The 17,614-nt window shown below is 39.4% G+C and overlaps 1 protein-coding gene and 1 pseudogene across 1 annotated transcript in view; one reads left to right on the forward strand and one right to left on the reverse strand.

Annotated features, from left to right (window-relative positions):
- Positions 1–10,053, reverse strand: part of DDX50 (DExD-box helicase 50) — a 32,544-nt gene extending 22,491 nt beyond the window's left edge. The window contains exons 1-6 of the mRNA XM_024765573.1: positions 9,848–10,053; positions 6,113–6,409; positions 3,483–3,558; positions 2,817–2,995; positions 581–698; positions 291–476 (exon numbers count right to left, since the gene is read on the reverse strand). Coding sequence (XP_024621341.1) covers positions 291–476; positions 581–698; positions 2,817–2,995; positions 3,483–3,558; positions 6,113–6,409; positions 9,848–9,937 — 946 coding nt within the window. The 5' untranslated portion in view covers positions 9,938–10,053. The remainder of the gene's footprint in view (positions 1–290; positions 477–580; positions 699–2,816; positions 2,996–3,482; positions 3,559–6,112; positions 6,410–9,847) is intronic.
- A 1,152-nt stretch (positions 10,054–11,205) lies between these two features.
- LOC112413573 (deoxyuridine 5'-triphosphate nucleotidohydrolase, mitochondrial pseudogene) lies at positions 11,206–11,671 on the forward strand (annotated as a pseudogene).
- Positions 11,672–17,614: the final 5,943 nt, after the last annotated feature.

Consider the following 17,614-nt stretch of genomic DNA (forward strand, 5'->3'; position numbering starts at 1 on the left):
ACCTAGAAGGAAGATGAGAATTTAAGAAATAACAATGAGCAAAGAAATCAGTAAAATGAGTTAGTAAAACTACTTACTATAAAATAATACATGGAAGAAAGCAAAGAAAGCTAAGAAAATGGTTAAAGTATGCTATTGTACTTTCTTGTTCAGGAAGAAAACAGATACCAAATACCTTTAGTTTTGTTAGAACACTGGGGACGATGTATTAAAAATTATAAAGTAAAAAATTCATAAGCTTTTAGATAAGAAAAGAATTGCTAATGTGCTTATTTTGAATTAGGATATACCAGTTTTGTAGGATTCATGGATAATATCTTCAACTTGTTCAGCAAAACCTAAATCTAACATTTGATCCACTTCATCAAGCACAACATGGCGCAGTTTAGAAAGATCTAATCGGCCGCTCTGCAGATGATCTTTGATACGACCAGGGGTCCCAACCAAGATGTCAATACCATTTCGAATATGATTAACTGTGAGAGGAGAGAAATATCAATAATATGTAAAAATTCAAATGTAGATTTTAGATTTGAGTAGCAAATAGATCTTTGTGCTACCATCAGACATGTTCACTCACTTTGGCTTTGATATGATGTTCCACCATAAAAACACGCCACACTGAGTTTCCTAGTTATATCTTTGAAGTCTTTGGCTACTTGGTTTGCCAGTTCCCTTGTAGGAGCCAAAACAAGTACCTGAGCAAAAGGTTTAAAAAACAAAGAGGTAAGTTTCTGTAGACCTCGAAGTTCAAACTGAGAAGACTATTTTTTAAGGTGCATTTAAAACTAGGAATCTCATCATTAATGTCATAGTATTTAAAGACAGAGCACAAATAACAAGAACAGCTTATGAAAAAAAAAAAAAAAAAGAACAGCTTATGTTTATTATATCCTCCCTTACTTCCTTAAGGTCCCCTTTCAAAAGTCACTTTCTCAGTGAGGTTCCTAACCCTCTTTTCATATCCTCCCAACTGTGCTTAACTGTTTCTCCTTAGCACTTACACCATATAAAATATTTATATTCTACTGATTTGCTCACTGTCTCACCCAATAAAATGTAAGCTCCATGAAGACAGGGATTTACGTCAGTACTATTTATTATTTATGTCAGTACTGTTATTTATGTCATACTATTCAATATATTCCCTGAACTTCAAACAGTCCCTGGCACAGAATAGATACTCAAAAAATATTTGTTTAATGAGGGAATGAATGAATGCCCAATATGTGCCATTTTTTAAAAAGAAATATTTCAATTTATTTGTTAAGTAGAATATGAAACTGAATCTGTAGCTAGTACCAGAGAATGGACTTAACTGTTTGGTGTTTAATGAGAGCAGCTTCTTCTACACAGGATCCCAAGAGACTTACTGAAAAAGGGGCAAAGCCCCTTATTAAGCAAATAAAACTCATGTTTCAAACAGGTTATACAAAAATTGATTTACCTCTATTTCTCTTTTTTTGATATTTAGAAAGTGCAGATTTAACAAAAAGTAGCCATAAACTTTCTATGTACAATGCCGATCATAATTCTGCAAACAACAATAGTGCTTTACACGAATTATTTAATTTGATCCTCACAAAAACCCAATGAGGTGGCATTATTTTCCCAGTTTTACAAATGAGGAGCATGAGTCTTAGAGAAGTTGAGTCTTGCCCAAGATCAAGTAGCTAGAAGTGGTGGAGCTGGAATCTCCAGTAATGTCCTTCTAGCATAAAAGCTTTTTAAATGCAGTGTTGGGACTGTGTCCTATTTCTATTACTTTCAGACTTCCTAATTTCACCTAAGAAACAGAATTCTCTAAAAAAAGATTTGTCCTGTTCCAAGACCACTATTATTTAATTACATTCATATATGTGAATTTACTTTCACACTGCAATAATATTTAGGAGTCTCAAAGAACAAATTACTTTTAGCCACATATCTGTTCAAATTTTGATACTGATTCTTTTTCTTGGCCGCGCTGCGCGGCATGCAGGATCTTAGTTCCACAACCAGGGATGGAACCCGTGCCCGCTGCAGTGGAAGTGTGGAGTCTTAACCACTGGACTGCCAGGGAAGTCCCAATACTGATTCTTTTCTTCTTCACGTTTATGAACCTGAAAGTGAACATAGGTTCTAAAAGGGTCAAATTTTAGGCTAAAACTTCACTAGGTCCTCTCTGTTCTTTACTACTGATAAATTAAGACAGATCTCCAGTACTCCAACAACACAGGGAGCAGCAGTATCATTTCTACAATACTCTTAAAGTCAATCAGTAAAATAAATATTATTTACTGAATGACCAAATAAATAAATACCACTTCAGCAAAATTACTGTTTAAAAGCAAAGGTTAGAACTGAAAAAAGAGAAGAAAAAGGTCACTAAATATATAACTGTAAATACTCCTAAAATCAGATATGCTGGCTTCATAATATACAGTTATCAAAGACATCTATGGATCCATACACATTACATTCATACGTAATAACTCACTTTAGTTTTACTTGAGATTTATCTTAAAAATCAAATTTTTGCTTTAGGACCCAAATTTTTACTTTATGCCCCAGGACTGACTAACTTTTCTATCTTTGGGGTACTTGAACTTAAGACCAGTATATTGTGGTTTGTCTGTTTGTTTTTTTTGGTCACGCTGTGCAGCTTGCAGGATCTTAGTTCCCAGATTCAATCCCTGCTTGGAGATTGAACCCGGGCCACGGCAGTGAAAGCGTCGAGTCCTAACCACTGGACCACCAGGGCATTCCCAAGACCAGTATACTCTTTCTTTCTCTTTCCATTAATGTTTAAACCTTTTACTCCCTATAATGGTTACCTTTGGTGAGCGGCTTTTTTTAATTGTCTCTTGATTTCTTTGGAGTCTTTCAATCAAGGGGATGGCAAAAGAGAATGTCTTTCCTGTTCCTGTCCGCGCTTGAGCAATTAAATCTTTTCCTTCATATACAGGACCAAAAGTCTTAACTTGAATAGGAAAGAGATATGTTACCCCTCGACCTGTAAAATGAGATTTCATTGAAATATTTACTTAAGACCAGCAATAGGAAAAACTACATTTATTTGAAAATAACATTCCTGATTCATCAACATGTGCCTAAAGATACATCACCTAACAACATTTACAGTTATTCCTACCCCAAAGAGGAATTATTTAAAAATTGGTCTGAGGGACTTCCCTGGTGGCACAGTGGTTAAGAATCTGCCTGCCAATGCAGGGGACACGGGTTCGAGCCCTGGTCCAGGAAGACCCCACATGCCGCAGAGCAACTAAGCCCATGAGCCACAGCTACTGAGCCTGAGCTCTAGAGCCCGTGAGCCACAACTACTGAGTCCTGCGCGCCTAGAACCTGTGCTCCGCAACAAGAGAAGCCACCGCAATGAGAAGCCCGCTCACCGCACTAGAGAAAGCCGGAGTGTAGCAATGAAGACCCAACGCAGACAAAAATAAATAAATAAAATAAATTTTTAAAAAAATTCATTGTACCTTTCAGAAGCTTTATAGTCTCTTCAGAAATAGGGAAATTGGAGAAGGCTCCTTCTTTCTGTTCACGTGTTAGGGTCTGTCAAAATGAAATCAAAGACCTAACTGATATAGTTCATATCCTACCAGGTATTTAGAATCTTTCACTCATTTACTGCTTTTAGCTCTACTAAATGAACTAACAAACCAACTTTAGTTAGTATTTGCAAAAACTGTATAGATTAACTTACAAGATAAATTCTTTTAATTTCAAAACTATCTCTTTAAATAACAAGCTTAATATACTTTCCCATAATACATTTAAAAATGATTAATTCACACATAAAACTCTTTAGAAATACATTTACTACATAGATCAAAATATAATTCCACTTGACTGAAGGTATTATGAAAGAGGTATTCAATAATCTAAATCATATTCACAGATATAGATAATATTAATTACAAAGATTAACACAAGCCTATAAAACCGCCCCAAAAGAAGCTAAGCAATGAGGAAAGTAAATTGTTTCTAAAACTAAAAGTTAAATAAGTTGTTCTATGAATCTAAAAAGCATTTTTTATGTCATTAATACAAGGAAAAGTTCCTGTAAGCTTGAAAATTTCTCAAACATATACAGAGGTTAGCATGACATTGTCATTTAACATCTATTGAAAACTTTGTGTACTAGTCAATGCATATATAGAACAAAGACAATACATCTACTTAAAAACTTTATTACTGGTTGTTTAAAGAAGGTAGTTCCAAAACCACACACCATAACAAGTTTCAAACTAAGACCAGATAAAAGACATAACATCAAATTCAAATTTAATCCATTTAAGCAAACCTCAATGTTATCTTTTTAAGATTAAAAGAAAAAAATTTGATTAGAAAAGTACACATTTTCATTGCAGAAATTTTAGAAACCATATTAAAAGAAAGAAATTGTAAACCATATTAAAAGAAAGAAATTGTAAAATTATCTACAATCCAATCAGCTAAAGACACATTTGAAACACACACTCCTCTACGCACATACACATTTTTAAATGAAATAAAATCATATGTATATACTACTTTGTAATCATTTTTTTCATTTAATTAGACTGAATACCTTTCTAACATATCTATGCCCTTTAAGATCAATGCATTCTATTACATAGGTATAGCATATTTTATCAAACCAATTGCCTACCATCAGACATTTAGGATGTTTAAATTTTTCGCTATTACCAACATCACTGTGATAAGATACTGATTCATACATCTCTGTACACCTCGTGATAATCTCCTTAGGAGGATAAATTCCTAGAAGCAGAACTCCTGAACCCTAACATAATCTAAACAAAATAATAAACAGTTAAGTTTATTACAATACAGAGCACTATAGCAGGCAAAATCCCAACAGAGCAAGAAGTACACTGCTGCTCAGCAATACAGATTTGTAGGGCCTTATTTAGAACAACTCTCTAACATATATGCTTCCTGACAAATAGCAAACTCACAAATAAAAAAACACCGTATTGTAAAGCAAGGATTCAACATTTTTTCTCAAAGCTCCCCAAAGATTACACATTAAATTAAGCTCAAATGTATTTAAATTAACAGCAACTATCAGATTTTTTAAATGTAAAGATTATTAAATACCAAAAGTTATTAAGAATATTAAAGTTCTTTTTTGTTTAAGAGCTGAGTAATTTAATGACAATTTGTAATGCCCAGATAAACCTATGAACTCTGCTAGAGGAAAAGTGCAAAAACAGGGCTTCCCTGGTGGCGCAGTGGTTGAAAGTCCGCCTGCCGATGCAGGGGACACGGGTTCGTGCCCCGGTCCGGGAAGATCCCACATGTCGCGGAGCAGCTAGGCCCGTGAGCCATGGCCACTGAGCCTGCGCGTCCGGAGCCTGTGCTCTGCAACAGGACAGGCCACAACAGTGAGAGGCCCGCGTACCGGGAAAAAAAAAAAAAAAAAAAAGTGCAAGAACAAATTGAGTAAATTCTGTGGAAGAATATACCTACTCTAACAGATACTGGCAAAAGTAATGAGTCCAGGAATGAAGGTTCTATACTAAGCATGTTTTCTATACCTCCCCAAAAATTAATATCCAGGAGAACAAATTTCTTCAGATCATTTTCATATGTTTCATTTGTTTTAAAAAAGCAAACAGCTTTAAGATTGAGTTACAGTAAGACCTAAAAATCATTGAAAGTTGCTATTGTTACAGAAGCACAAGAAACAGAAGGCAAAATATACAAAGTCAAGAGGCCTTTATGTACCCCGTTTCAGAAAGTCAGAACTTAATTCATGAGTAATGATGAGGGCTGAAATAACCGTAAGAAATGCAAGTAGGTGACCATCAATAAGCAATTTGGAAAATCTATTTAGGAACCCAAATGTACAGGAAAGGTTTAAACTTGACCAAGTCCCCCCCGCACCAATCTCTTCACCAAGAAAAAGGCAATATAATGAAAGAAACAAGAGACAAAGGGGAAAAGGCTCAGGTTTCAGCTGTATAGACTCCCCAGTCCAACTGAGAGTATTGGACAGTAAGCAGGAAACACTGTAGAATCAATTCTAATTAGTCTTAAAGAATCAAACTATCCTGTATTTCAAGGATAATGTCAAATGCAAAACAAAAAGTATCCATACCTCTTCTAGTTTATTTTCACTTGATTTATGAGTAGAACTATCTAAGGATGACACTCGCTTTGATTTTTTTTCATATTCATCAATATCTCCATTTGACAGATCTTTTCTTCTTGACTTACGAGATTTAGAAAATTCATCTGAAAGTCTATTACATCCTTCCTCAGTGTCACCATTTAGTTTCTCTTTCATTTTAGTTTTTTTGGGTTTGGGAGCATCCAGGTCATCTGCAACACCATTTTCTCTTGTTTCTGATTTCTCATCTGAGTCATAATGGTGCCTTGACTTCCTTCTATCACTCTGTGGAAAAACAAAGAAGCAGTGACAAGAGGGTGACAAGAGGGTCACAAGGTTTGCTTTGCTTTTAAGACTCTAGAGGAGTTAGAGTATGACTCCCCCAACCAGCAAAGCTCAATCTACAGTAATCTTGAAAAGGTACCTGGTAGAAATCCAGACTGGTTGCTAATGCCAAGCCTAAGCTTTACCTATTTCTTTCTTTCTCAGCCCAAATCTTGCACTCTTAAGACCTGGCCTCTAGTCCCTCTTTAATCCCATTATAACATTTAAGGGAAACTGAAATAGCTTCTTTTCAGTAAAAGAATGAGAACTCAAGATTTATAAATTAAAAAACAAGCAAAAACTTCTAATATCTCCAAGAAAAAAATTAATATTTACTGAGTACCTACCCAGCATTGTGTAATATGTTTTCAGCTTATCTTGTTTAAATCTTCATAACAACCCTATAAGGGAAGTACAGGTCCATAATCCCTTATCCGAAATTCCAATATCCATAAAGCTCTGAAAACCGAAAGTTTTTTTGTAATTTATTTGGAGACAAAACCTTACCTGACCTGAACTCATTTTGTGGCAAAATTTGTCTTCAACTAATGTGAGACTATCTGTAATCTTTATTTATTCCACTTAGTATGAATATTCACATTTAATATTAAGGTGTTTGATTATAGGTTCGGGGCCCCAAACCCTACTACGGTGTTACCCTTTTAAAAACCCCAGAATTTTGAATTCAACAACGTATCTAGCCCCAAGGATTTTGGATAAGGGATAGCGAACCTGTATCACCTTTGCTGTTTTACAGACGAGGAAACAAGTTCTTAGAGATAAGTAACTTGCCCAAGACCCACATATGGGATTTCTTGCAAGTGAAAGTGCTAGAAATCAAGCCCTGTTTGACCTGAAAACCCATGCTTCTTTTCACATCATGCTTCCTCCCTGAACTTTGAAAAACAGGTTAAAGAAAAGCCCAATTGTTATACTCCTATGGAAGGATAACTATATTAGTAATCCCAGAAAATTTTTTAAAGTTTTACAAATTTAGTTAATAGAACTTAAAAAGGGGGGGAGGGGGTGCAACTTTAGTTTTGAAATGCCAACTTTTGTTTTAATATTTGCAGACAGCAAGAAATGATTTGGAAATTTAGCACTTCAAAATTACTTGGTCAAATGTTCAAAATAAATTAGATGGAAATGTTCAAAATAAATTAGATGGTAGTGACTAGTCTTGGTAAAAACAACCAGCACCAAAATTTTCACCATGATTTACACAGTTTCTATAGAATACTTTCACATACAATTTTCTCATTCATGAAATAAGAGTTGCTATGAAAACTGAATATTTGAAAATGCTTTGTAAACATTAGAGTTTTACATTAATATAAGTTATAGAGTTATATGTTACATCATTTGATCTTTAGTTAACTGAACTATCCCACATCTCCCCAAACCAATAGATTCTTCTATAGAAAAACAAGATTATTTATAGAGCAAGCCTCAGGGTTTGAATTGCTCCTGGGCCTGCACTTCAGGGAGATGAAGCAAGATAAAATGAGACCTCTAGGTTCAAGCCCAGCAATACCCAAGGTGATGAAATACATTGTTCCACATCAGATCCACAGTGCTCGACACTCTCCATCTTCTTGGTTTCCACAACACACTACATTCCCTCCTTACCCTGTTACCTCTGTCTTCTTCAATGTCTCCTCTCCCTTCTCCTTCTGTGGATGCTCTTTAAGTCTCTGTTCTCTATGTACACTTTCATACCATTTTCATGGCTTCAACATACACTTCCAGGCTTCTTTCCTAACCTGCACTCCAGTTCTGAGAACCTAAGGCCCAGCTCCATATCTTAACACATCCAAAACCAGTTACCTTCATCTGGATGCCAGACCACTATTTGAATGTCTATTTCTATTAGTTGGTACTCCAATCTGTTTCCAAATCTTTAGTTATCTTTCATAATTAAAGGAAAATCAACAAGTACCTCTGGAGAAACTACAACGTGAAAGCCACTAATTCACAAGGATATAGTGAAATGTAAGCATGGACAAAGATATGGTCATTTCCCTCAAGGATCTTTGGGAAATACTTGGGAAAGATATACTCAGGAAGAATGAGCTAACTTTACAAGGAAGGGCATAATAAATGCCAATCAAATGATAAAGATAGCACTCGAACAAGACTTCAAGGGGGAATGAGATTACTGTATGTGTACACTGGAGTGGTTATAAAAGACATAAACTAAACCTTGACAGATGGATAGGATATGGATGCAGAAGGAGGGACAAGTATTTTAGAATGAGCAAAAATTAAAATAACTGCTTGGTGATTCCACTTACATGAGTTATCTTCAGCAGTCAAATTCATAGAGACAGAAAGGAGAATGGTAGTTGCCAGGGGCTGGGGAGAGAGGGCAACCGAGGAGTTGGTGTTTAATGGGCACAGAGCTTCAGTCTGGGAGAATGAAAAGTTCTCGAGTTGAATGAATATGATGTCTGCAGACCAATGTGAGTGTACTTAATGCTACAAAAATGTATACTTTAAAATGGTTAAAATGGTAAATTTTATAGTATGTGTATTTTACCACAATAAAAAATAATAACTGCTTGGCTAGAATGGCAAGTTTACCTTGGTGATAAGGTCAGAAGGGTAGGTTCTGCTCTCTGGGACTACAGAGAATATTTTCATTCTTTTGTCAAATGTCAGCCTTCAAACACTGCTTCCTTACCCTCCAAGCTCTGTTTTCTTTTCTCTCTCTTTCTCCTTTTGAGGGATGGGGCAGGAAGTCTCTACAACTCTTCTAACAGGTTCCTTGAGGGCAAGGACCTTCCTGGTGCCCAGCAAAGAGTCTGGCATAAATTAGGCTCCATAAACATTTGTGAATTGAATGAAAATACTAACATAAAAGGCTATTACTAATACAACCCACGCGATCTCCATCACAGCCAAATCCTGGCAATTTTGGCTGTGACACTTTTCCTCAATCCTCTACTGACCCGTTATCGAGGTCTGTAAATCTAAGATCGCTTTCCCCAAGATTCTCGCATACAAGACAGAATGACGGAGAAGTTACACATATTCAAGGCAATCGTTTTTCTTAATCATCTTCTAATACGGCCAACGAGAACCAAATGACAGGCCTCGCTGCTTAAGAAAAGGACAGAAAGAACAGATTCCGCGATGAGAACTTGAGTCTGCCCATCTCGTAGGCTCCGACAGGAAGGACGGGGACCACGAGAGGCCGGGCCCAAGCCCAGTGCTGCCTTTCTCCAGGTTAGGGGTGTGGAGGTAGTAGCGGTCCCGGAGCGACCTCCCAGGGACGAGGGTGGCGCGAGGAGAGGCCCTCGGATGCTCCGGCCCGGTTGTGACAGGCCATCAGGTAGACTCCCCTCCCCGCCCAAATCGGCGCAGCCCAAAAGGAGGCGCGGCCCATCCTCAGCGCACCTTTTGCCTCTCCTTCCTCTGGCTCTCGGTCTCCTCCAAAGGTGCCTCCAGCTCCATAACGTCCCCCCAGAGGAGTTTCCCAGGCATCATTCGCCGCCACTGCTGCCGCCGCCTCCCTCTGGGCACTGCGGCCACAACTACCTACGGGTAGCGACAGGGTGAAAGGAAGCGGGGGCAGGGCAGCCTCCCGGCCAGGCCTACGTCACTTCCGGGACACGCACCGCACGGCGGAGGAAAATAATCCCGGATACTCTCCGTTTAAACTCTCTCCTTGCGACTCAGTCTCCCAGCCAATGAATGCGAGGAGTCTCGATTGGCTCACCCTTCTTCTGAAATGATTGGCTTCTAGAGTAAAACCCTGACCAATCTCCATAAAGGAGGCGCGAACTGATTAGCATAAAATGTTCGGATTTGTTTTCTCCCTCTCCCCCTCCCCCACTCCGAACATTTCTCTTTGCCACAGCGGAGATGCTTCGGGGTTTCCCAGCATTCACTGCTGGGGCTAGGAAGCCCCGCCACGGCGGCAGACGGCGGCCGCGCGTGTGGCGGTCTGGCAGGAGAACCTGCCCGTGGAGGGCGGGGGGGAGCGGGCGGGGCGATGGGAGCGCCACGCGCCGCGTCGCCTTTCGACGCCGGAAGCTGCGGGCCGCGGCCCCGCCCGTTGCGGGGTGAGGCGTTAACGTCTAACAGCTTCGCCCGAGGCCAGCGGCCCTGAGTTGGTGGGAAAGGGTGTCTTGGGGTCTGGAGTGGGCTAGATGGGCTTGAGGTGAAGACTAGGCCCGGACAGCCTTCCCTCAAGTCTTAGGTTTCCCGGACAGCCTTCCCTCAAGTCTTAGGTTTTAGTCATGAAGTTGGTCCTTAGTTTAGTTTAGGGCCTTCCCACCCATTTGACGTTAGAGGAAACTAACCCCCTAAAAGAGGGATTTACTTGTTTGAAGTCACACAGTTCGTGGCACACAGGACTAGAAAACTCAACTCCTGAATCCGAGATCAATGCTTTCCCTGCCACACCAACCTTAAAGCTTTGGGCTTATCAAAGCGTTTGGGGGGAAGATGCTCCTATGAAACATAGAATGAATGATGTTAGGAAAACCTGGAGAAACCTAGAGAAAAAACAAGCCTAAATGTCTTTGACAGATTATGTATTTGCAGTGGATAAAAGGATATTAGTTATGGGAATTAACTGGCCCTGAATTACAGCCTTGAACAAAACTGGAAACCTTTTGATAATACAAAGGACTAACTCCTGAGAATGTACCTTTCTTTTCTTACATCAGTGGTGCTAGCTGGGGTGCGCTGCGCTCATCCTGCTGTCTCTTGTTCCGCCTGCTCCCTTTGTGCTCCCATTCTGCCCTGCCATGCCCTGCTCTCAAGAGGCACAAGTCATCTCCCCCAGCAAATGGGCCCGGCCTGCGGAGGAGGGCAGCATGCGGCGCCGCTCCGACCAAGGGGTCCGAGCGCGCCGCGGGCTATGACCTATACAGTGCCTGTGATTACACAGTACCACCTATGGAGAAAGCTCTTGTGAAAACAGACATTCAGATAGCTCTTCCTAATGGGTGCTACGGGAGAGTAGCTCCACGTTCTGGCTTGGCTGCAAAACACTTCATAGATGTAGGAGCTGGTGTCATAGATGAAGATTATAGAGGAAATGTTGGTGTTGTACTGTTTAATTTTGGCAAAGAAAAGTTCGATGTCGAAAAGGGTGATTGAATTGCACGGCTCATTTGTGAACGGATATTTTACCCAGAAATAGAGGAAGTTCAAGTTTTAGATAACACTGAAAGGGGTTCAGGAGGTTTTGGTTCCACTGGAAATAATTAAAATTTATGCCAAGAACAGAAAATGAGAAAATATACTTTTTCCTTGAAAATAAAGACTTTGCTTAAAGTGAAAACAAAAAAAGGTGCTAGCTGATTGGCTTTCATTTCAGAGCCATTTCCTTCTAACTCTTCATGATCTCTTCAACCTACTCTCGAGAACAAGAAAGCAAATTGCAATGTAGAAGCCGGGGCACTTCACAAACCACTTGACAATGTCTAGCACACCAGCCTTGTAATCTGAGCATCAAACTTATGTCTTAGCAAAATTTCAGATTGCTACAAGTCCTGGAGTTTGGGGATTGGTCCTAAATAGCTGAAACCACAAATGATAAATCTGTGATTGCTACAGGCCTCCTGCATTAAGTGTGGATTGGCCTGAAGTCAGGGGCTATATGTTTGTCTAAACGTTACCTTATGGATTCAATACTGTGAACAAATGGAGTGTTCAGGTGTTGATGGTGAAAAAATGCATCTCTCTCCCTAGATTATGGGAATAGCTATGCATCTCTAGATTGGTCTTTTCTAAAACCTTTTTGTCCCACTCTCTCACACCCACTCTCAATTCTACCACTGTGAAGTCTTTGTAGCCCTAAAACAGGGTATGATGTGCGTGGAAGCAGGAGTGGGTGTGGCTAAGAATCTCACAGGTATAAAATTGGGATAATAATAGGAATAGATGTTAGTATGTTGTGGTTGAAAATCAAACACTGAAGTTTTAGCTCCTCAAGACTATTTTTGGCATTCATTTTTATGTCAAAGGTCATACAGCAGGTCTGAAAAAGGAAAGGACTAGACTGTTGGAGACGCTCTAGGCAAGAGACTAATAAGTATACTAGTGTTTTTTAAATGACCTTCTGTGATTTGGGACACTCTAAAAACCCTACCTTTCTGAGCACCAAACTCATGTAAACAAAACTGGCTGCTGTCTATGTTAGGTGGAAAGGGCAACTGTGTGTAAATTAAACCTAGTCATAAGTAACTTGACCAAACTGTGGCTTAGCTGAAAAAATTGGGGTACCACTACATATGTGTTCTCAGTGGGCATCAACTAGAAAACTTGGGAATGAAGGAATAATTCTTTTTTTCATATTTGGTCCCTATAAGTCTCAAGAGATTTATACTGATGATGAAATTGATTGGGGGGGTGGCCTTCCCTGGTGGCGCAGTGGTTAAGAATCCACCTGCCAATGCAGGGGACATGGGTTTGAGTCCTGGTCTGGGAAGACCCCACATGCCTCATAGCAACTAAGCCCATGCGCCACAACTAGAGCCTGTGAGCCACAACTACTGAAGCCTGTGTGCCTAAAGGCCATGCTCCGCAATGAGAAGCCCGCGCACCGCAACGAAGAGTAGCCCCTGTTCGATGCAACTAGAGAAAGCCCATGTGCAGCAACCAAGACCAAACGCAGCCAAAAATAATAAATAAATGAATTTATTTTTAAAAATTTATGGGAGGAACCTGAAGGGGTAGCATGAATAATTAAAATGTACAAGTAACTCAAAATGTAATCTTATTAGAACATCTTTGTTTTCCAAATATCTTGCCAGAGCCACTGATATAATTTCTTTCTCAAAATTTGACAGTTGGGGTGCCTCATCTGATGGTCTGTTGCAACATTCTATAAAGATTTCCCTTGCCTTTCACTTTGGCTCATTAAACCCTATAAAAACAAGATGACTTTTTTTTTTTAAGATGACTTTTTATAAACTTGCCTCTCTCTGGTCATTCTCAAACCTAGAGGGCTAGATTTTAATTTTTATTCCATAGAGAGTAGAAGGTAAAAAGAACCATCATTTTGCATCTGCATGTCAATCTTATGTGACAAGAGGAATTGAACCATCATTTTTAAATAACATAACCATCATGTTATGAGATGGAAATAGTTTAAGGGTCAGCTATAAATCGATCAAGAGATACTGGGGGCAGAGAGTGAGGAGAGTACTAAGAAGTAAGAAGAAAATGAAAGAGAGACCAGGAACGATGTTTCTGCCATTGCTAGCCACATGACCTTGGCCAACTAAACTCAAAAACCTGTGTTTTTGTTAGTAAAGTAGGGGGCAAAAATGCCTTCCCTACTGATAGTTCAGGGAAACTGGGGGGATCCCCTGATATAACAGTACAGCAGAGATGATGTACAGAGGTACTTATATTTCTACTTTTAGCTCCAGGTTTTGACAGTGTTGGCGAGGAGACAGCTTTGAACATATTTAGCATATGTATACTGATGTATGTATCTAGCTCCTAATTCAAATTATTTGGGAAAGCTTTTTAAATGGAGGAGGTCTGTTTTTCTAATCAATTACTTTGTAGATGCTTTTCAATCAAGTGGTGGAAGGGAACAGTCACATCAGTTACTCCAGAAGAGGGCACCATTCCCCAAGAAATAGGACCTGCTCAACTGCTAAAAATGGAACATGTGTCTAAGATTTCAACTGAGAAAGATCTGTAGAGGCCAGAAAGATAGTCATGAGTTTGTTTTTGATATATCCCCTCACCATTCTTGTTTCGTGACTCTCATGTCTCTCTTCCACACTCCCTTTGGGCACTAGTCTGTCTTCCCCATTCCTTAAAAGCCTTCTCAGGTAGCTGTAGGATGGGTTCTCAAAATACAGTTGATCCCACATTTTTTCACTGCTACGGCTCTTTCTTCTGTTTTTTCCTCATGGCTCTGACACTTTGAAACATTCTGTCTGCTAAATTGCATTTAATAATAATTGATTGGGCTTCCCTGGTGGCGCAGTGGATGAGAGTCCGCCTGCCGATGCAGGGGACACGGGTTCGTGCCCCGGTCTGGGAGGATCCCACGTGCCACGGAGCGGCTGGGCCCGTGAGCCATGGCCATTGAGCCTGCGCGTCCAGAGCCTGTGCTCTGCAACGGGAGAGGCCACAACAGTGAGAGGCCCACGTACCGCAAAATAAATAAATAAATAATAATAATAATTGATTAATGATCATTCTTCTAATATATGAATAAGATACAGATGAAGCTTAACAATGTCACACCAGCATGTGATAGGGTTGCATTACTGAGCAGGTGTAATTTCAGTCATTGGCAAAGAAACTGATGTTTTAGTAGCAAGGAGTTAAGCAAAGGGAATGTACAATTTCCATTAGGATTTTTGAAATATTGAAAATAGTTTGCAGAAGCCAGCTATTCTAAGGATTCCTAGGGGTCTGAGATCCCAGATGAAAGAGGATGAACATGATCTCACATTATATGAGTAGCCACAATCAGCCCATGCTTTGCATACTTTATCCTATTTATAGCATGAGGTATGAACTGAAAACTTGTTAGCCAAAAGCATAATACCTCCCCCAGGCATATCTGGATTTTGATTAACAATACTTTTCTATAATCTTAACCTAAAGGACTCTCTAAATGGAGGAATTCCAGACAACCTGGCAAAAACAGGTTACCTGTATAGTAGGCCATGTATTAGACAAGTTTTGTGAATCAATATATAAAAATATACACACATATGTTTGTAACAATAATAGGTGCCTCCTGCATTGGACACTTTCAATAGATTATCCTCAAATCTTACAACAATCCTATAAAGTAGATATCCTTCACAGATGAAAAAAATGAATAGAGAAGTTTGGTAACCTTCTCCATCACACAGCTACCAAGGATTGGAATTGGGATTTAAACTTATCTGACTCTGAAGCTCAGGTCACCATGCTGTTTCAAGAGAACAGTTTTCTCTTAGCAAACAGACTGCAATGGGAAAGAGAATAAGTAAAATTTCCACACACAAAAATAGTGGGAAAAAATTCAAGTCACCCATTGTAGAGAATAATCTCCCAAACAATTTAATAACATGCACGCTCATCTTTAATACCTGTGGTCATATGTTGTGTTTTGTAGAAGGGAGGTTTATTGGTTTCATAATAGGCTTCATTTAATACATTTAGAGAGTGTCATAATGCACCTGGTGGCAAGATTAGATGGATTTCATTGGTCCCTTGAGGTAGATAGAGTCACAAAAGACTTTGGATTCCTTACTCTATTAAGAAAATTGTCCAGGTCCAAGATCAAAGATAGAAGAGTTGCTGGTACTCATTTTTCCAAGGATTGGTAGGGATAGGTGCAGAAATGAAGAACTGGAAGCAACTTGGGAATCTTGAGTGAGTTCAGTACTTCACAGGATCCTCAATGAATCTTTTTTCTTTCCTTTTTTTTAATTGGATATATTTGACATATAACCTTCACTGAGTTTTATAAGCACAGAACCTTACAGTTGGGAGCAATCTTCAAAATCATCTAGCTCAGTCATCCTTTTAAGAAAAGTACTGGAAATACCTCTGCAACACACCGGTCAAGGGATCACCAAGCCTCTGCTTGAATGTCCTAAACAGCAGGAAGTTCATCTGTTTACAAAGCCGCCTATTTCATCTTCAGATAGTTTTGTCTAATAAGAAGTTCTTCATATTGAGCTGAAATTTCTCTCTCCTAACTTCCACTCACTGATACTGATTCCAAGCTGTAAGACACCCCCCTAAACCAATGCCTCCCCCACAAGGCTTTTCTATCCAGATTACCCTTCTTGGTACTTTGCCCCCTGTAACCACAGGTAATCTTGGAATGCCATGGTAGGTTGGTCAGAGCCACTGAAAACCAACAGTCAGAAATGAGTGGTGCAAGCACAATGAAACAGAGCAGCGTATCTGATCTCCCCTCCTCTGCACTCCCACAGGGCCTGGAGTCAGCTCTCCACACTGCTGAGCTTCATTCTGGCCTTCACTGTTATCTGGATGGTGAGAGCTGGAAAGAGGCACTCTCTCTCTATTCAATCATCCTTGAGCTCTAAGGCTTTGATAATCCTTAGAAACCTCTTAGTAGAAACATCCCCTCAACCAGAAATCAGCATTAGCATCTACCCGACATGCTGAAACCACTCGTGACCCAAGAGAACTGACCATTCCACTACTTGGTCTGAAAAGTCCTGCCAGAAAAAATACTGGCAAGGCTACGGAGGTCTTATCGCGAACAGAAGTGGATCAAATGTAGAAAAATTGTCTATCAGCCATCTTGCATCTTCCCTCTAAATCTCTAATTCAAAACCTCCCTTTCACTCACAGCCGTCCTGCAACCATTCTGCTTCCCTTCTATCTCCACCATCTGAGAACATCCTGACTTCTCAAAGCCATTTTATAGAGAGAGCCTCAAACGTGGGGAGGAACCAAACAGTTGAGCCATATGTCTACTGCCATGGGTATTTTGGACATTGTCAGTCAATCATAGTGTGGAGACATTTGTTCATGTTCCAGCTGTTCACAAAGGATATCCTTGGCAGCAATGACTGGATAGAAGGAATTCTTGTTGCACCCAACACATCTATATAAATTCTTTCTGATTATAAAAGACTTAAGTTGCAAACAACGTATCTATGCAACCCTAACACACTATTTTCTGGGGTTCTGTGTTGAAATCTGGTGAGATCCACTTACGGTAAGAACTTGGTATTGATGTGGGTACAAAAATTCACTACTAGGTAGTAAGTTAGCTTCCTATGTATTTGAGAAACTAATGAATGTCTGTCTGATGATTCAAGTTAAATTACATTTAATTGGAAGAAGACCAATGATTCCATGTTTTTTATTGTAAACAATCTATATATTCCCAATAAATTTATAGTAAAATAAGCTTTAAAAAAGCCAATGTCAAAAAAGGAAAAAAACCAGTAACTACAACAAAATATGTAATGAGGTTAATAACATATATGCTTGGCCTTAGAGAATTCTTACAAACTCAGTTGATTAAAACATTCTATATTAATGCTGTACATTTTTACAAAAAAAAAAGTTTCCAAAAGAAAAATAAGAATTAAACATTTATGGGACTTCCCTGGAGGTCCAGTGGTTAAGACTTCACCTTACAATGCAGGGGGCATGGGTTAGATCTCTGTTCAGGGAGCTAAGATCCCACATGCCTCAAGGCCA

This window comes from Neophocaena asiaeorientalis, unplaced genomic scaffold (genome assembly GCF_003031525.2).
Source record: "Neophocaena asiaeorientalis asiaeorientalis breed wild unplaced genomic scaffold, Neophocaena_asiaeorientalis_V1.1 scaffold31, whole genome shotgun sequence".
Lineage (NCBI taxonomy): Eukaryota > Metazoa > Chordata > Mammalia > Artiodactyla > Phocoenidae > Neophocaena > Neophocaena asiaeorientalis.